The sequence below is a fragment of the Mytilus trossulus genome, chromosome 2, assembly GCF_036588685.1.
Source record: "Mytilus trossulus isolate FHL-02 chromosome 2, PNRI_Mtr1.1.1.hap1, whole genome shotgun sequence".
NCBI classification, from domain to species: domain Eukaryota; kingdom Metazoa; phylum Mollusca; class Bivalvia; order Mytilida; family Mytilidae; genus Mytilus; species Mytilus trossulus.
Window position 1 is genome coordinate 67,959,033 of NC_086374.1, and position 21,709 is coordinate 67,980,741.

The following is a 21,709-nucleotide window of genomic DNA, read 5'->3' on the forward strand; positions in this document are numbered from 1 at the left end:
TCTTAATTCGTATAAACTGTTCAATTGGTATTAATTGAGAAACATGGCGAAACAATAGTGCATATGTTATAAACCGGATAACGGTCACTTCAGACAAACATGCAGATTATTCTAATTGCAATAACTCTAATGGTCTGATTGTATCTCAAGAATTATAAGTATGCTAAATACGTTTGACCATTAACTTGTTATGAAACAGACGTCGGAATATTGTCTATAACCACTATCAGAATGTAAGTGATGTTCATATCTGCGATAATAATCAAGCGCTTCACTGATAATGTCGAAGTCACGTGGCATTGATTATCTAAAATTCAAAACAAGTACGGAAGTTGAAATGATAAGTTGTTGTATTTCCCGGAGATTTATGATTGATATTTGATTTTTGAAGAACTTAGAATTTTTAAATAGAGGACAAATATAGGAAATATTTAATTTAATCATATGGTAGTGCTAGCATTTTATAATTGGTGAACTCAAGTTTTTTTTTACGATCACCAAAAAAGGAAGATGATGACTGGAAACACAAACTTTACGGTAAGATTTGTATTATGCCCTTAATTTTGTAAATATTTTTAAAGAGTTTTCTTACATAACATGTCGTATTAATTCAAACAGTTGATACAAACGACAACTTTTGACATTAAAAAAAAATCGACCATCCTGTTGTTCTTTGTTGTTGGGTGTCTGCTTTCGCGGGGGAATCCAGTGTTGTTGGTTTGGATGGCCTGTTTATTAATAAGGGTTGACAGGAAAATTTTAATAAAGGAATAATTTGCTCCGATGCGTTTTACTTTTTATTTTTGTACATATTTCTACATATTCATGTTTCGAATTTAATCATTTAACAAAAGTTGATTTATACACGAAGTATATTAAAAGAATATGGGTATACAAGTTCAAGGATTATCGTAAACGATGCTAATGAGACGTTCAATTCTGGCGCTATTTATTTTTTAAAATAACTTGGATATGTCTCTATACTATATACCAACCTTAATCTTGTAGAATTCATAAATTATGGAAATTTGAAGAAAATAAAATCCAATGAAGATTTCACTTGATAAAAACAACAACGAAAAAATTATAGTAGCACCATTAAGCTTCTCTTGGTACTAAATTATAAACCTTTTTACATGATGGCCAATAGCGTAAATTTATCGTGTGTATATTTAAGATGTTAACATATTCAATATACAAGAGATACACTAGTTGTTCTTGCTTTATGATAAAATCATTGCAGCATATCAGGAATCATAATAAATAACCATCTGGTATGCAATACGAAATAAACTGTATATCAGCAATCATTGAAATCGCCCATTTTCCCAAACCCAATCGTCCAAAAACAAAACAAGGCCATTAACAAGTGACATCTAGTAAAAGAGGGACGAAAGATACCAAAGGGACAGTAAAACTCATAAATCGAAAATAAACTAACAACGCCATGGCTAAAAATGAAGAAAGACAAACAGACAAACACACATGACACAACATAGAAAACTGAAGAATAAGTAACACGAACCCCACCAAAACCTAGTGGTAATATCCAGTGCTCCGGAAGGGTAAGCAGATCCTGCTCCACATGTGGCACCCGTCGTGTTTCTTATGTGATAACAAATCCGGTAAATAGTCTAATTTGATAGATCACACTCATGAAAGGGAATATTCCATAACGGTCAACCAACTCATGTACATGTAGGCGTTTACGAAGGGATGATACCAACTTCACCATTTGGAACTCTTGGTTTAATAGCTTCCTTGTGAGCAGCAACCCTCTATCAAGAAAATTATGATAGGACATGCAAGCACGGGAATATCGTATCAATTAGGAGATATATATACCTCGTATGCAGATGCTGCTGGAATGTTGCTACTTAGAAATGGAAATTTCAAAATTGGAAAGCTGAAATCATCCTTTTTGTTGTAAAGTCTTGTTTTCAACCGACCCTCATTGTCATTTTCTAGATGTAAGTCAAGATATGAGGCCGACTTAACTGTATCTATAGTATCCTTTATCTCTAGTTCGATGGGATAGATGAGTTCCACAAAGTCAAAAATTTTTGAATTATTTAGTGAAAGAACATCATCTATATAGCGGAAAGTAGAGTTAAAGGATATTGCTAACTTTTTATCTTTCTTCCTAAGATATAAGTAATTTAGTCTTCAATAAACGGCAAGTGATCACATAATATGCTAAGGTTTACAAATGCAAAATGTATATATGATTAATAAATAGCTTTAATAGAAGTGACAAACAAAAATCTGACATCAGCCCACCCAATACAGAACGAACAAGGAGGAAAAATGGCATATCTGATTTTGTTCCTCCTCATACACTATATTTGTTAATGGGGTGTTAATTCAGGTTTTTTTTTTAGCGTTATCAACCTTCTTTTAACTCCGATCTGTGAATTAAGAAGCAATTTAAAGAAAAAATAAATAAATTTCAGTTCAGAATACCATACTACAACTTTATTAAACCCTTCTCATAACATATTGTAGCAAAATAAACAAAAATTTCGAATTACTTGAAATTAATCATAAGCGTTATTTTCTTCGGCCTTTTAATGCAAAATTTGATAATGAGTTCCTTAACGATAATGATGCTTGTTTCTGTAAAAATGCGTTCTGTCTTTAATTAAAGAAATATATGTTATAAGTAACAACAGTAACATGTACATTGTATTTACTCAAAGGAAATTGAAAAAAAGAACAACCTTTGAATGAAATTTTATGGCATATTAAACCCTTGACACGATGTCGGGTATATAATTGGGTTCCATTTTTTCCTATTATATCTTGATATTTTTTTAGAGCATTATGAACCTAAAACAACGTATTTTGCATTATTCCCAATTTTGTATCTACAGAAAATTATAAAAAAAAGAGCAATTTTTATAGTTTTTACGCTGTGCTGTTTCCCATGCATTGTCAAAGATATGGAAGAGGACTGAACGCTAAAATTAGTCCCGAAACTATTTATCTGCATGTGACTGCCCACGTCAGAAGCATATAATTCATAATTGGTTACTGTCTGTCTAATTATATATTAGTGATTAATGTATTGTTTTGTCATAAATCAGGGCCGTTTTTATTTCTTAGAATTTTCAACGTTTTGTTATATCGCGGTGTTTTCTATATATATATATATATAAATATATTGACTAATCTGTGTTAATGGGTTTTTTTTGGTTTTTTTTAATTGTTGGATGCCTTATGGTGAGCTATTATAACTGATTAAATCCACATAATCTGGACATTGCTGGATTGTAATGGGGATTTTCAATCATACCACGTCCCCTTATGTACGTTAACAATGTGTGAATCCCATTTCCCCTTGTTTTATACGAGGGAACGTTTAATTTATTTTCGTTTGACCTTCATGAGGAAAACTTGTATTTTCGTTTGACCTTAACGAGGATTCTCGTGTTTTCGTTTAACATTCTCGAGGAAACTTGTATTTCCGTGAATAGTTTCACCGGAAAAAACGATGGCTTGATAACACAAAGAGTATTTTTTCTTTTTTGTTTACATTAAGTTTTTAGCAATGGCTTCTAAAAAGTTAATGGATTGTTTATTCCACATTGATTTTTGTCGAATTCTTGTAATGTAAAAGTTAAAAGAGATCCCATAATTTAACACATATGCTTATTTCACATGCCACTTCAAGTTATAAAGATTTTGTGTATTAATCTATAACAAAAAGACTGAATATCTTAAGGGTACACTCAAAGCAGAAGTCGAGAGAAAATATCATCACCATGACAAAATGTAAGACGACAGAAAGGCAAACTAGGTCAAATAATTATACTATTTAGAAAACTAACGACGGACTACACAAGTACCACCGAAGACGTTGATTTCAGTTGGTCGGAATGGTAAGCTGATCCTACTCCATTCTTGGAGCAATCATTAAGAAAATCCTTAAATTGGACAATAAAAGAACATGTGTTTGATAGCCATTTTATTCACTATAACTATTAACTTATTAACGTTAAGAATTGAATGGGAAATAGGGATTCAAACTTATCTAAATGCTTGAAAGTTTGGCTGAATCAGTAGAAATTTAATTGCTATTTTTACGGTGCTAGCTGTTGTTGCTGGAGCTAGTAATACAGTTATATATAGAATTCTTGTTTACTTATTAGTCCTCTGAATAAAAGAGTTCCGAAATGTTACCAAATTGAATTTAACTCTGTAGTAAACACTTTGAATATTATCTTACATAAATGTTGATAATGCGCAAGGTCGCACTTTTTCAGAATTTGTCTGACGTTTTAAATTAAATCTTTAATTTAGATGTGTATTTGTTGAAATCGTTATCTTGAGGAACATGGCATATTTATTTATTAATTTGAATTTGTTTTGAAATACATGTACTCTCAAATCGAGACAGAGTATATAGATAAAAATATGTTATTATAGTGCCAATGAGACAAATCTCAATCCAAGTCACAATTTGTTAAAGTAAACCAGTATAGGTCAAGGTATACGGTCTTCAACATGGAGCCTTGGCTCACACCGAACAACAAGCTTTATCAAGAGCCTCAAAAATGACAAAACCATTCAAAAGTTTAGGTGTCTGTTTATAAAGGCTTTTGATATCCTTAATGCCGATCTGATGTATGAAGCATTTCCAATTGATTTTTATTGTATGTTCTTATTTTGTGCTGTTACACGACTGTCCCAGGTTTGGGAATGATAGAGCGCTTTAAAAGAAGTTACTTGCAAAACCCGATACATTCGGATATTTATCTTGTGAGAAAAGTAAGCGCTCATACACATGTTTTTGCTTTATTCTTTTTGAATTGTCTCAAGTCAGGAGCGTGCAATGCCATGGTATTCGTCTTATTTGTTTTTGATTGATAAGTATTAATTAGTTTTGAATAATAAAATGTGTCACATTTTGTCTTGTCGGGCATTTTAAAACTACCTTGACCAATGATGATCGTTCGTGATTGAAAAATGTAGTATCCGATAATTCTTTTTAGCCTAGTCTTGTGGTATTTAATAGGTTGTAGTATCATTGGCCATCATACCACTTCCCGTGTTTTTATGTTAGTATAATTATAATGTCTGTTAAACTGCCATAAAATAAAACATTAATATAGACTATTCTCTCTATAAAAAATAAATAACACGGATGTTCGAGATTTTTTTGTTATCGCTTTAGAAAACCAAAGAGTTGACTTTCGGAAATATTAAGAAACCTTTAGTCGGACATGCTGTAGCATTTGTTTGTTATATCAAGATCCATTTTAACTTTTTGCATTGACGGGTAGTCTAGACAATCTTATAAAGAGCTTTTGGTTTAATATTATCATACTTGACATAAAACTGAGGAGATCTTGTACGGTTTCTCAAGAGACACCTATACATTAAAGATGAAATGACAAAGCCTTCAAAATATGTAAATGAAATTATGAAGAAAATACCTAACAAAAAATATATAACGGGGTATAAAAGGTACCGATAGGACAACATGTGAAATAAATTAAACGAGAAAAATTGAAGGCCTGATTTCTTAGTTTCAACAATCACGATTACCAGTTATGGCAGCCAATTCAAATTTATCAAAACTGATTCAGGATCAGCTATTTGCTCTAGCCATATATTATATTAGGTGCGTGGTAAGTCAAGTTGATATTACGACATACAATGGATGGTTTTTTCTTTCACTTTGACTAATGTCTCAGAAAGTACATAAATAAAATACAGAATATTTCATACACGAATCAAATTGAATGTATTACATTTTCAGTGTTACATTAAAGTTCGTTCGTCTATTGTCAAAAATAATTCGATCTGCAAACATTGAAAAAAGACAATTACAAAAATAGTTAAAACCATTTCAAACAAATCAAAAAAACAATTCTTATAGAACAAGTAATTACAAAAAGTCATTTTCAACAAGTAAACCATTAAAAAGATGAAACTCGAGTGTTAAATAAACTGTCTCCTTTTAAAAGAACAGAAGTGATCAAACGACAAATAACTGAGTTGCCATAAATCGGATTCTTAAATATAGCGTAATGTCGTAATTTTACATAAAACTAATTCAGCTTTGAATGTAGATCGCAATTACGTATCAAAGATGCCTACCAACGCTAAAGTTAGAAAGGCATATATTTAGACAAATAGCTGTTCATTGATAGAATAAAAACTATAATGGCTACGTATGGAATGGTCATACTGAATAATTTTTAAACTTGAATCAAAAAGAAAGTCAGCGGAAAATGAAATTAATAACTGGGCTAAGGCGAATCTCCTCTGCATTTGCACAATCGAACGCTGTTTTGTTTGTCTCGGTGTCAGAAAGCTTGATAAAGACTATTCGTAATGAAGCTTGGAGTTATAAAATATGCCTTTTAATAGATCGATTTTGAGAGATTCGAAACAATACAAAAAGTCATGCATTGTTATGCTATTTTCGATACTTTAGATATTGCAGTTAAATTTTTTCTTCAATGTTGCAGAGAAAAAACTTTCAAAATTGTTTTTGATTTGAAACAAAACCGGAATGTGTGTGTGCATGATATGTTTTTCGAGCCCTATTTCAAAAACGTTAATGATTAAAAATTAACCCAAAATCTAAGAAAATTGATAATTTAAGGATGGCCGGCTGACTGGATGACTCTTCGACGACCAGTGGTAAATTGAATGCATATTCAGGACGAAACATGACAATATGATATGAACATTACCACTTAGACCGATACGACGAGGCATTTGTTTTTTTACCATGTAAATTTGCAAGGTTTGCATGAAAACATGTCACCTTATCCGCACATACAATTTTAACACAGAGCGGACCGGTATTACTTCATACTCGCGTGCTTAGCGATTAAGTAGCAAATGCCAATTTCAAAGTCTTTTTGGTTTGACTTGGGTGAGGTTCGAGCACAAAACATCTGCAGTTGATCACTAGACCACCGAGGCGGTTCAGTTGCAGTAGGTATAGTCTGTTTACCTATTTCATTACAGAAAAAGGCTTTATATAAAATGTAGCAAATGCATTTGCAATCAGGTGTTTCAAAACATATTCGATTAAATAGGAAAACTTCTGTGAGATAAGCGTGTGATGAAGTTTTGCGTAGAAACTGAACTGAAAGGACCATTAACTGCACGTTATCTATCTCAAACTTCTAAAGATTTTTTAAACTTCATTTCCATCATTTTTATAGATCTTTTAAAATTATATAAATTACAAAATTTAGAAAATAGTATTTTAATTGTAGTCGGGGAATTAGTGTAAAGGACAATACAGTTTATTCTAGAAAAAAATAACTAAAAGGCAACTGAACTAGTATATATTTGTTTAGGGGCCAGCTGAAGGACGCCTCCGGGTGCGGTAATTTCTCGCTACATTGAAGACCTGAATTTTGGTGACCTTCTGCTGTTGTTTTTTTCTATGGTCGAGTTGTTGTCTCTTTGACACATTCCCCATTTCCGTTCTCAATTTTATTAAGATGAAACGATATTTGACCAGGTTTTTGGGGATTCTTCAAAGCATATGTTTTAACTGGTTAAAAACGTTTTTTTTTATGATTTTGACTAACAAGTCCAGTGTCTACGCATTTGAAGAGAAAGTTCTGGTGCAGTTGATGTTTGATTTTCATTTTGTTACCAAATTTTAATTGAATTAGAATGAAAAACAATGACTGCTCTTCTCTATATGATTTATGTATTATCAGTCAAATACTTTTCCAGTGGTGAGCATGTTTTTATACTGCAATAATTCAAAATAACACAATCGTTCATCTTTAATTGTTTTAGCTCCTAAATAATGCAGGTATCAGGTGCCATGTCTGAAAGATAAAACATTTTTTTGGTTAAGAGATTTGAAATCTTTTCCCGAAAATAAAATATTATCAAGTTTTAACGGTTAAAAAAGTTTAATGTACTATTAAGTATATTTATATCACTGAAACGGCCAGAAGATGCCAAAATAAAATTATTATATCATTAAAATCTTGATTTTGTGAAGCAATATTTAAGTAAAAGAAGAAGATTAAGGTAGTTTTTGTTTTTGTATACTAACTGCTGTGATTAGAATTCGTGATAAATATTCCAGTTTGTTGTAATGGCTTCGTGCTGCTTTGAGCATACAAACAAACCTAATAGAATTGGAATCTTTTATGTTTTAATATACTTAGGGAAAATCACTGTCTAAATGAGTAATGAATCAACTGCGAAGTTATTATCCATAACATAATATTATAGAGATATAGGAGAGACTGCTGAGATAAAACAAAGAAATGCATCAATAGTTAAAGCTTTACTTATCTCTTTATTTGCATAGGAAACAAATGGAAAGATTTGGAAATAAGATTATAAACTAAGCTGGCCTGAAGGTAGTCTTTTAAAATAGTTTGCATTAACTAATCTTAATTCGGATTATCTGAAATAAATACGAGTAAAAGCTTATAGCTTACCCAGAGTATCAGATGTTGGCAATATAACACAAGCATTAAAAGATACTTGATACATTCATTAAAAGCCAGGACGTCGTCCTTATTGACTGTTTTGTATAGTTGCATTTTAATGAAACACTCTTGGTGTCTTATTTGCATTGTTCGTTTGCTGTATCAAAAAAAAAAAACTTCACATCTCCATTTATTAAAATCGATTGTTTGCATAGATTTTTTTCTGGTAGAATGTTTTTCATAAACATTGGTTTGAAAATAATGCGTTTTGCTTGATCGTGAGAACAGGCTTTCCTATTTGTTTTACATTATCTAGCTATATATAGTCTGGGAACAGTTGTAGTCTAAAATTCCCTAATGATGATCGTAGTAATATTTTTGTTTTAAAATAAAACTCGAGTGTATCAGCTTTTTTCAACATCGAACTCAAGATTACCATACAAAAGTACACATAGAATCAATTACACGATGTATGTGCTATACTTGTTACATTTTCTTTTTCAATTTGACCGGTCTGTGAAAGTATATTAAATTTCTTTCATATTGCATTCATAGTCGATCTACAAAACAAAATTATAACAGAACAGAGCAGCCAAATCGTTAAATGTTTTATGTATTAAAATAAAAGCTCGACAGAACATACAAATCAAACTTTTACGAGCTTTTAAAAATATTTAAAATCATGAAATCTCATTTCAACTGTTCGTTTTCTTATACTTAATAACTAATGTTGTGTTCTCTTCTCATATTTTGAAGTGTTGGTGTCTTGACAATTAATTAAGTTGTGTTATGTAATAGGAAGATAAATTTGTATTGATTTCTTGTGCCTTGAAGTTTGACCTTAGTACAGTTGTTATTTTTTTTAGCCTTTGAAGTGTTTTATTCTTTAGTTTTTAGGAGATACTAATTTTATTCCACATCGAGATGGAATCGAATTAATTCCGAAAATATTATGTATTCTTTTTACATTTGCTCACTTAGTACCAACAGCAAGCAAAATCAAAGGTAATTGGCAATAATGAATAACCTTTCTGAATTTTGAATTTTTATCACTAAAATAATGTCAAAGGCAACAGAAAAAGGAAAAATACTCATTTTAGGCAATACATGTGCGATAAGAGTTTTCAACCTGCAAAGTTATTTTCAAGTAAAATGCACCGTATTATTCAACATGCTTTGTTTATAACCTGCTGAAACGGCAAATATAAGAAATAGTTCTGGTGCTTCATTTAAGAATTAAATGCTTATTTTTATGATTTTATTACAGTGTAAATGCATTTACATTTTGTATGTATTGCGGAAGCGGTTCACATTTAAACTATGCGCACAATCAACGCTTTTACAGGACCATAACATTATAATGAGAAGCATCCAATTCTTTCAATTACATTTTTTTTGCTACAACTTTGAAATTAAGCGCAATAAATTCCTACCTCTTAGATTATTGTTTTGCTTGGTAAGTAGATGACAATTGTTTGCATGTGGAAAAGGATTACAAGGAACTCTCAGTTTAAAAACAAGTATCGTGGGCGTGTTTGATAGGTGAAGTAGTAGATTCTACAAAGTCAGCAGAGAGAATTAGGATATATAATTGAAAGGATTTAAATATTTTCCAATTTATTAAGATAGATCATTACCAGAACGATAGAAATACTACTGTTTACAGGATAATTAACTAGGATTAATAAGATTACGCCCTCGATTTTTACAATGGGTCCGCGTTGCAAAACTCAGACGAAATATAAAGTTAATTCGGAAACTGAGCCGTCTTTGTTCCGGTACTGTCCGCGTGCACGTAGTTGTTTAGTTCACAGCAAGTGGCAGACATAAGACTTATTCAGCTATGATTGTCAATTTTCCTATCGAAGTTCGGTGGTTTTCTCCGAGCAGAACGGCTTCCTTCACCCATAAAATCTGACTGCCACGAAATAGCCCGAATGTGTGGCTTAAAAGTTTGTTTGCAAAAAAATAGATGTTTTTGTAGTTATTATTATAACAACGGTCAGCTAGTAATTTAGTCACCAGACACTACTGTTTTATTATTCTGTGCTCAGTATTTTAAACATATATCAAATATATTGGTTCAAATTGGGTTCATATCTAAAAGAAACCAGATACCAAAGGGAATATTCAAACTCATAATTCAAAAATAAATGACAACACCATGACAAAGAAGGAGAAAGACCAATGATAAGCAACAGTACACAATATATAAAACTAAAGACTGAACATCAAGAACAGGGGGGGGGGGGGGGGGGGTGATCTCAGGTACTCTTGAAAAGTGAGCAGATCCGGTTTTGCATGGCACCCGTCGTGTTGCTCATGCATTTGCAAACCTGTTGACAAGTGTAACTCGGTAGGTCGAATTCGGGATAATTGGACAGTATCGTGGTTCCGACAATTACAACATACCCCTTATAATCCGTGATGGTGTCTGTAAAAATTACGAAGGGATGATTTCAACTTCAACACGTGGACCTTCTTGGTTAATAGCCTCCTTATTCTATCAAGGAAATCATATTAAGAAGTTCATGCCCTGAAATGTCGTATTAAATGGGAGATATATAATATTTATGCAGGCGCTGCTGGAATGTTGCTGTTAATAAATAAATAAAAAGTTCACAATTTGGAAGCTGAACTATTATATTTTGTTCTGCATGCTTTAGCTTGTCTAGATTGAATTTTATTAGAATGTATTTTTTCATACTATTTTTTTATATTCTATTGCTTTGTTTAATCATAAATTATAGTCAAACTTTTTTTTTTTTTTTAAATCAAGCAATCTCTTGACAAGTACGTCCGTTAAATTTACACAGTAACTTGGTCATGTAAGTGCAAACCCTGTGATAAGTATTCTTTCTTATCATGATTTCCTTGATATAGAGTTGCTGTTTACAATGAGGCGATTTACCATGGAGTAGTGTTGAAGTTGAAATCGTCCCTCCGTAATTTTTACAGACACCATCGCCGTTACGGAATATTAGTTTCACAGAAAACGATGAGTAAGGCAGAAAACAGCGTATAAGAAGTTTTAAATATCTTGATGATTTAAGTACTCTGAGTGTTTTTTTGTTCTCCATTTAATGCATTCTTCGAATCGGTTTCATTTTACTTGTGTCTATGTTTTGGGTGCTAAATATCGATTTTTTTTTAATTTAAGTTAACTTCTTAACTGATTGTAGCGGTAGGATTTCCTATCATGATGATTTGTTATTTCACCGATTGAGAGAGAGGGAGGTAAGGTCCTACAAAATCAGAATATGGTTTTATTGACTCTGTTTTAAAAACAAATTACAAATTATTCAGATTAACAGCTGAGTAATAAAGAATACAGTATAAAAACAAAAATACTGATATCCAAGGAAAACTGCAAACAGAAAATCCCTTATAATATGGCAACACCAGTAGCTTAAACACATCGAACGAATATAAAACAACTTTCCTATTCCTATAATGGTCTATTAAACCTGGTTTTAAAGCAAACAAAACCTCTCACTTGTATGACAGTCACGTATAATTCCATTATAATGATAACTATGTGAGAGCAAAACCAAGAGACACTTATAAATGTAAAACAATTACAAAAAGATACATCAGTCAACATTGTGTTATAAACTGTGTGTAGTTTTGTGGCATATATTTTTAAATTTCATTTTGCTGACTCGATGACCCTATATATATCAAGTTTACTTTTATTAAAATTAATCTATTTGTTTGAAAAAAATCCGTGTTACTCTCAAGAATGTTTGCATCGCTTTGTAACGTAATCTATCCTCTTAATAAATTGCCTCCAGAATTATTTATCTGTCAGTATTAATTCATAATATGTGTAACTATAATTGCAGTATCATAACATTGTGGTACAATAAAACGTTATTAAGTGCAATATCTTTTTAAATTATTTTTCATTTTTACAACATGTTGCAAATAATAATTATTGATAAACCCTGCTTTTATCATGAATTCAAAGCCATGCTGGGACAGAGGAAAGTACTTTGATTGTTTCTGCACAGAAACCTTTTCATTTTTATGTAATTTTTCATTAACTACCTTTATGTCAAGCTTCGGTTATTATGATTGTTGAGTTCGTTTTCATGCAGAGCTTATGAATAATATCTCAAATTTAAATTTAGTCTGTTTAATTTATCTCTCCAAATAGAAAGTATAAGAAAATCAGATTTGACCAAAGATATAAAACTTCACAAACAGAGGTAAGACATATTTTTCTTCTTAGTATTTTATTTGCACTGTTCTTGATTTTTAAGAGTTAAGAAGAAAACTCCATAACGTCAAGAGGGTATTAATGTTCATCGTTATACACTGTGACAATAGACTGATTTTCGGCTCCAGTACAACTGTTGCTTTTTTTTTTATAGATTTTATATCGCAAGACTATAATCAAGTTTCTTTTATTTGTAAATGCTGCGTTAAAACACATTGCATCATACATTTGTATATGGTATTCATTTAAATATTTAAAATTTTGGTAATGAAGGTACGACAACAGGTAATTTCAAGTATCAAGTTTTTTCAACATGAATGCATCTTAAAATCAACATGTACTTGCAACATGTTTTTAAATCTGCCAATCTCTTTTAAAATAATGATTTATAAAAAAAAAGTGAATGTCTACATAGTAAACTAATCCTTTTCATTAGTTTAAACACAGGCCCTTGTTCGAAAGGTAAGCGTGATATTCAAATGTTCTAAGCTAATTGGATGATGCGTAACAGGCGTTGGTTCTTTTATAAACAATACAAATGTTTCAATCAGTCAATGCCAAATTGAAACCCATTCAACTATATCATGACAAGATAGAGTTATAATAATGTATTATCTTAAATTTGAAAGCACCAAGAGCCGTCTATCTGTTTAATAAAACTCACGTTCAGTCCATCAGAATTATACAGCTTTTTGTTATCACCGTTAAATATATTTACGTTCTGTTTTACTTTATATGTTACATGATTTGCAAAGTATATGATCATTGTTCCAATACACTAAAATAAAATTGAATGAAGCACTAAAAAAAGGAAGTTCCAAAGTTATAAAAATAGTATAATATATATAATTTATTTTCATTTTTCTTATAAGACGTAACAGTGAGTTCATGAAGTTCACATATGTCTGAATCGGTCAAAGCCAAATTGAAACATGACAAGATAGCGTTATAGTGTATTATCTTAACTTTAAATGATTAATTCTCTTATAAAAACTTATGTTTAGACCATAAAAAAGCATGAACAAGATATCGAACTCCAATTAGATATATTAAAAAAAGGGGGGTTCATAAAAACAAACGTTATACTATAAACTAACGGAACGAAAGTAATACATCTGTTTTCTTCATGTATTACCAGACATTTTAATAGAAAATTGTAGGTTAATCCTGATTTTATTGCTAGCTTAACCGCCCACTTGTATAACAATTGCTTATTCTTCCGTTATATTGAGAGTTATACAACTATTTTGTTACCACCGTTCAACTCCTATATAAGTTTTATGTTAATTCAAAGGTCACATGATTTGAAGAGTTTATGAGCATCATAAAGATTTAAAAAATACATTTAATGTCAATTTGAATAATACTAAAAAATCTAAGTTCGTTGATATTAAAAAAAATCTAACTAAAGTAATATTATAACATTTGAATAAATAAAAACGAATATGACAATTAACTTCATATACAATAACGAACCTTTGTCTAATAAAGGGAACAGTAATATACCGCTGTTCAAAAGTCATAAATCGTATGAGAGAAAACAAATTCGGGTTACAACCTAAAACCGTGGTAAACACAACAACTATAAGAGGAAAAAAAACGAAACAGCAGAACCACTTAAGTGCAACAAAAAAACCAAAACGACAATACAACACACACAGAACGGACTATAAGATAAAACTACCATTTTCCTGACTTGGTACAGGACATTTTAAGAAAAAATGGTGGGTAAAAGACTATAAACAGTTTTGAAATTAATATAAAAAATAGTATAACTATTATATTTCCTGTCTTTGATTAAATTCCTAGGCTATGATGTTTGATGTTTTATAGACTTTGCCATTGTTTTATATCGATACTGATCTTTTTAGTGTTCAAAGATATAAAAGAGAAAGTAAAAATCATTCTATTAGATCACACCCTTCTACATTTCTAACGATGCTAACTATATAATTATACCTAACACTTGATATCTAATAAATTCTTCTCATTCATCTTTTTATACAACAGGTGCCAAAACCCACTTCAAGTTTTATTTCAATTTGATATTGTATTGAAGTATTTACAAATTATACTAATTTACAGACTTCTTACGAATATATATCTGCCATTAGGTGCTAATCTTTCTGCGTAGATTTTTTTAAAATGAGAATGGGGTCGTAATTGAAATAATTTTACATGAAAGTAAAATAGTACTGTAACAGTAAATGACGCTTTAAAAAAAAGGCTAGACAACTATACGCAGCTGCAGATACACATTAGAATTTAAAACAAACGGGTTGATCAGATTTTTGTGAGATGCATCATTTCTCGCCAATTCGAGAGTCTTTGTCCCCAAAGTATCTTCCTGAGTCCTTATATAAACAACGCAACTAAAAGAATGTAAAAAGTAAAATCACAATATACTGAACTCCGAGGAAACTTCAAAAAGGAAAGTCCCTTATCAAATGACAAAATCAAAAGGTCATACACATCAAACGAATAAGTATTTGTCAAATCTATCATATTCTTGACTTAGAACAGGCATATGTAGAGAATGATGGATTAAACCTGATTTCATAGCTAGCTAAAACTAATCACTTGTATGACAATCGTATAAAATTCCAATATGTTGACAAGGTGAACAAAACAGACAGCATGACAATAATAAGTTTGTTAATAATAGTTTAAAGATAGTGTGTGCTCGTTTTATTCGATTAAGGTGTCTGCTGCAAAATATTAATAATTTGTACAAACAGTCTACAAACTATATTCTTACGAAATGAAAGTATGTACCGATACATGCATTGAATAGGTACAAATGATTTGTAAGGTTTCTCGTTAATTCATGATTTACAGAAACATACGCATTCGTATCATATTGTAATCTGAAACATTTTGGCAACATATAAGATTATGTTGTACCTACTATAAGCAAGAACAGGTGTAAATATGAACCCTCTGTTTGCTTTATTTGAAAGAGATAAAAACATATTACAAAATTCTATTCAATTACGTGTGCGTAGATGTCTTTTTTCACTTGGTATCGTATGTTTTTCTTCAATTATTTTCTTTAATACAACAGCAGGTGTAAAATATATAAAACTTTTATATTTATTTTCATTTAATTGCAGTTATTTAATAATATATTGAATTATTAAACTCATTTGTTGTCTTCACATATAAATTTGTCTCGTTTAGGACAAACCATTAAATCGTTACATTGAATTATAGACAAAATGAAAGTGACGCAATGTGTCAAAGGTGACGACATAAACATTCCAGGTACGTTTAAGCCCAATGAAAATGCTAATTTAATTGAGCAGAAGCTTATCTTTTCTTTAGACTGTCATCCTCAAACGAATACCCGGGTGTTATAATTCAGGGTAACTACTCATCTGTTCTAAAAACAAAAGAATTATTTCATTAAACCACATAAAAACTACAATCGACCAATTTGATTTCCTTTCTCTATAGTTCTTGACCTCTGCTGCAAGTGTATTCAACAGTTCCTTAAATGAAATTAATGAACAATCATGAATTGTCATCGATTATAACTCGGATACTATTATGCATAAAACAATTGAACTTAAGATTTTTTCCGAACGGCCGGATTTTTTCAACACGTCCTATGATAAACAAGTACTAAGATTGTTGTTTTATAAATATCAGCCATTCTTTTCTACGAGTTATATAAATCGTATATGTATATCTATTTTTATTAACAGTTCATAGACAAAACTTTAATTTTATTCGAAAAACTAAGGCATTTCTTATCACAGGAATAGATTAACTTAGCCGTATTTGGCACAACATTTTGGAATTTTGGGTCCTCAATACTCTTCAAGTTTGTACTCACTTGGCTTTATAACTATTTTGATCTGAGCGTCACTGATGAGTCTTATGTTGACGAAACGCGCGTCTGGCGTATTGAATTATTATAACCCTGGTACATTTGATAACTATATCATCACTGATTTTAACTTCAGGAATCAGTATAAATCAGGTAATTTGTTTGCGGAACCCACACCTCTAAATACTGCATGGTGATATGCACTAGAACTTTAGAGTTAATACAGCACCTATCATTCAATTGTCGATTGAGATCAATTACGCATGTGCACATCTGTATCTAGGTATCGAAGATATATACTAGTATTACAAATAATATTAATGCAACTTTTTACTACAGTTGTCTTCGATGGACACAATGGAACCAAAGAATTTTGAATGAAAAAGAATACTGTAGAGTCAATAGTATACTAGTAAACATGTTCCAGATTGATGTTTTTTTATGATATTGATTCTGTTTTAAATACATCTTGTGACTTCTTCTAAACTGATTGATTTATGTTAATGGCTTTGTTTGGGTAATGCAATTGCTGAAATAGTAGCTATAACGGAATATTTTCAAAAAGAAAATGATATAGACGCCACTGATATCCAATAACATGTCATTGTCTACATCCTATACAATACCTTTTTGGTTATGAATATATAATAATCTTGTATTCAATGTGCTATACATATAGAATTTAGACTTAAACGGTAGTTTTGATCTTCACATAATCTAAAAAGAACCATTCATTCATGGTCTGTCTGTCGGTCAATATCAAGACTTTTCCACTGCGGTAAATTCAGCACCTTTCCGCCAATTCGTTTGGAGTCAATGCAGTAGTATTCAATAGTTTTCCCGACAATTCAGTATACTGTTGATATGTAAATGTAGTTAACAACTACTAAATACGTGTTGTCTTAACATAGAGTGAACAAGTTTTGAAAGACTTTTGAAGACCTGATACAATTGAATCAGACTAAATGAATAACCACACCTGAACAATAGATATACATAAAGTAGGTAAACAATCTAATTTTGAAGTAATTCCGCAGTTTGTTTTACATGTCATTAAACAATGTACATGCCATTACCAACGTACTGAGCTATACTTGTTTTAGTCTTGTAAAAAAAATCGCACATTTAATCAACTATGGTAATTCCATTTAATGTAACAGTCTTAAGCATTCAAATCATTTCATGTTTTTTGAAAGGCAGGCGTGCTGTTATACATTATCTTCTATAAATAATTGTCTTCAAATTAGAGTATTATCCAACTGAAAAGTAAGAGATAAACATACAAAAACAATACAGAGGACAAGTATAGATATAAAATAATTATAACAATAAACAACAAATGTTCATTTATAAAACCAGAACAATGAGAACAACAATAACATAACAAATATATCGAACTTTAACACTAATAAATAAACACAAATGTGTCCACAGTACACGGATGCCCCACTCGCGCTATCATTTTCCATGTTCAATGGACCGAGAAATTGGATAAAAAATATAATTAGGCATTAAAAGTAGAAAGATAATATCATAGGGACTTCAACTTCATCAAAAACTACCTTGACCAAAAACTTTAACCTGAAGCGGGACAGACGGACGAACGAACGAACAGACGCACAGACAAGAAAACATAATAACCCTCTACTATCGTAGGTGGGGCATAAAAATGGAGGTCCATAAAAACTGACAAAACCAAACTTACTAACCAACAGAACGAACAACTGTTGTAATTTTGACTTGGTACCGGATAACTTGATTAGGACACTTTTGTTGTGTTTATGTGAAACAGAATTCCTTAGAATTTGATATATATATAGCATAACTGTCAAGTATCTTCACTCTTGTAAAAATGATCACAAAACGCAACTTAAGTTCTGCTTTTAGATACGAATAGAGATAATAGAATAATGTTACAGTAGTAATTGACAATTTACTTGACAGGAACAACATATAATGACATCCATGAGGCTAAAAGCTTCAAAGAAATTTCCTATATGGCTTCCTGTTGTCCATGCTTGCCACTGATACATTAGTGGTATAGTTATTGAAAAAGGCTATTGCTATACGGTGAACTATATATGCTCATCAGGGGATTGTTTTAATATGTTAGATAACGTACTTGTTGCAATTATTATGACATAAAACAGAGATTTCACAGACATTGTCATTAGAGCCAAGGTGCTCTTTGAAATCCCTTAAAAGAATATGACCGATAATATAAGATCAGGGTGATTCATTACAATTTTTTTGATGTAATTATTAGTTTGTCTTTTATATTTGGTTTATTTAGTGTTTTTTATGAGGACTACATATCTTGCGAACTTAATAATGCTTTAATGAAGTACTATCCACTTGCTAAGTCAATGTTTGTGACTAAAAGCCAGATATACTTCATTGATTAGATAAAATGTATTAACCGAGGACGAAAGTACGAAAGTACGAAATGCAATAAGAAAAAATAGCAGTCAACCTAGTTTTAAAATCAGGGTAAATCCATCACTTTCTACACCAGGAAATGCCTTTACCACGTCAGGAATATGACAGTGTTATTCCATTTGTTAAATGTATTTTAGCGTTTTATTTTTCCATTTGTTTAGGAAATTTTTCGTTATGAAATTTCCTTAGATTTTTTTTTTATTTTACTTTATCCTTCGTTCATAATATAATAACAATTTCCTTACAGCAAAATTACAATACTCAAATGTTATCTTGACAAATTCTGGGTGATAAATTACTTGTCATAACATTGTCATAATAATATAATAATTTCAACAAAATTCTCCTAGAAAGCTGTTGCTTAAGGACTAACAGTGGGTCGCTGCGCGTGTTGGTCGTCAATTAAACGTCAAAATGTAATTATACAATTAATTAAGCTTCCTCTTTCAAATTGGAATTAAATAAACAAGCGATGATTATCCAGGAAAGAGAATGCTTCAAAGTCTTATATTAATGTAAAAGAACGAAGTGGAAATATTCGGTTTTAATCAAAAAGCATTTTTTGTATTTTATAAACGCTGTATTGATGAAATTTAACCTATCTTAATTAACAGATTACAGACTATTTGACACCAAGAGTAGTGTATTTTTAGAAGACCATTCAAGTACATTAATAGAAATAAATTAAGTAGATATTTGTTGGTACCCTTTACATATGTCCTATAAATCGACTTTTCTGTGTTCAAATTGACTGGACAAACCTTTTAAAGGTCACTTCATCTGGAATCATCATGAGTATTATGTGATTATGCAATACCATCTTATAAGTGCACATCGCCACTAGGTTGGTTTAACTTATTACTAAAACAACCGATTAAACCTGATCGGTAAGGATTTTTCTTTACTCAAGATTAATGAAGCATAAAGCCAAGCTTTATGGAGCATACATGATAACGCATTCATTTAGTTCAATCACTATTTGTGACAATTTCAATTATTAAAGATAGAAGATGGACAATATATTTTGTGCAGCTGAGTTTTTTTTCTTCTAATATCAACACTAACAAAATTGTTCAAACTAGATTTATAGCTTTCAAGATTAATCTTTACTACTAACGCTCACGTTTAAAAGTTTAAAACATAATGAGACAAAGTCGTACTGTGAATAAACCATTCTGTAGTATGATGGTACAACGTTGATAATAAATCTCCACTCAAACCTGGGCGTTCAGTTATGTTGATGAAAAAGGTTAAAATCAGCATCTTACAGGTTAAAATAATATCACATACTCCAAGGTAGCCAGAGTTTGGCGATCTCGCAATTTGTTTATATTTTGATATATTTATGTTTAATGTCCTTTAAAAAGTACAACTAAAGAAATCCCACTACAATAGGCAAACAAAATATGACCAACAAATAAATAAATGTGCTCTTAAGGTGCACATACACATAAAACAGTTGAGCTCACAATTTAATGGAATTGTTTACATGCTATAGTTATTTTCTTTGATGGAATTGTATTCACGATTTTCGACTTTAACAGTCAAAAGCGTTTTTAGATAACAGGATGAAAATAACTAAACGCATCCTAGATACCAGTCTTAAAATGTCCCCTGATACACATATAGTTTTGTAAACATTTATTGTATTTAAAGTTATAATTTACTAGTAATTAGTTTACTAAATCTTATTTTACATGTGATGTTGAGGCATCAACATGAAATCATTATGTCATAATTTTTCCAAACATTTGATAAGTTGGCACAAGAAGTAAAACTACACGAAGAGTATCTGATCGTTTTCAAAGATAACGTAGAGACAATCTATCAACATTGCATCAACTTTGAATCAATCAAACCGGAATTGATTATTATAACGCAGTAAACACAGTTATATGAAATCTAATAATTTTGTTCATGTATCCGACGTAGATCTAATGCATCTGAAAACTAATTAACAATTGCTACAACATGCGAACAGAACCAGAGGAGAAGCGAAAGATACCAAAGGGATGTTTAAATGGATAACTGATGTCAAACTTGAAAGCCATTGCAAAAACTCAAAAACGACTAAAATACAGAGAGAACAGTATAAAACACACTTTGGAAAACAAAAGACCACAACTTCATTAATAACGGGGAGGAGGATCTCTTCCTAACATGCGAATTCACAAACAGTCAAATTGTCACATTTGGGAATAGAATAAAAACGGTAAATTTACAGGTCAGACGTCTATTTTATTTAAAGATAAAGGAGAAAAAAGACATGTTGCAAACGATGATACGTTTGAAAGTGTTAATTAAACCTTAAAAACCATTATCCATTTCTATTATTAAGTACGATAAATTGGCAGCTTGTCTAGAACAGAAAAAACATACTTTTTTATTTAAAAATGCCTCAACAAATATAAATGAAATGGTTAAAAAGTAATTTTGAAGATAATAGATATTTATTTGAGGGTATAAACTTTGACGTTCAATCCTGTTGTTCATTACAGCTATCATGTTTCAGATTATTTGTAAATAAAAAAACACATTCGCAATATCTGTAATATGCCAAGTGATGCTAATTGATGTTTAGCGGAAAACTAGTCATTTATTTCTGTTTAAATTGAGATAAACATGCAAACTGTTATAATCTAAAAGGAGTTTTCTTGAAAATTAACTATTAATTGATATATGGAATCTTATGCTCGCACCTGTTTCAGAGGAAGTTATATTAAATGGTAATCTTCTGATCCGTAGTTAATTTGTACAAATTTGCCTGGTTTGAAATTATGATTTGAC

At 30.9% G+C, this 21,709-nt stretch overlaps 1 protein-coding gene across 1 annotated transcript in view; it reads left to right on the forward strand.

Moving 5' to 3' along the window:
* Positions 1–257: 257 nt before the first annotated feature.
* Positions 258–21,709, forward strand: part of LOC134707858 (secretin receptor-like) — a 62,486-nt gene continuing 41,034 nt past the window's right edge. The window contains exon 1 of the mRNA XM_063567960.1: positions 258–537. Coding sequence (XP_063424030.1) covers positions 511–537 — 27 coding nt within the window. The 5' untranslated portion in view covers positions 258–510. The remainder of the gene's footprint in view (positions 538–21,709) is intronic.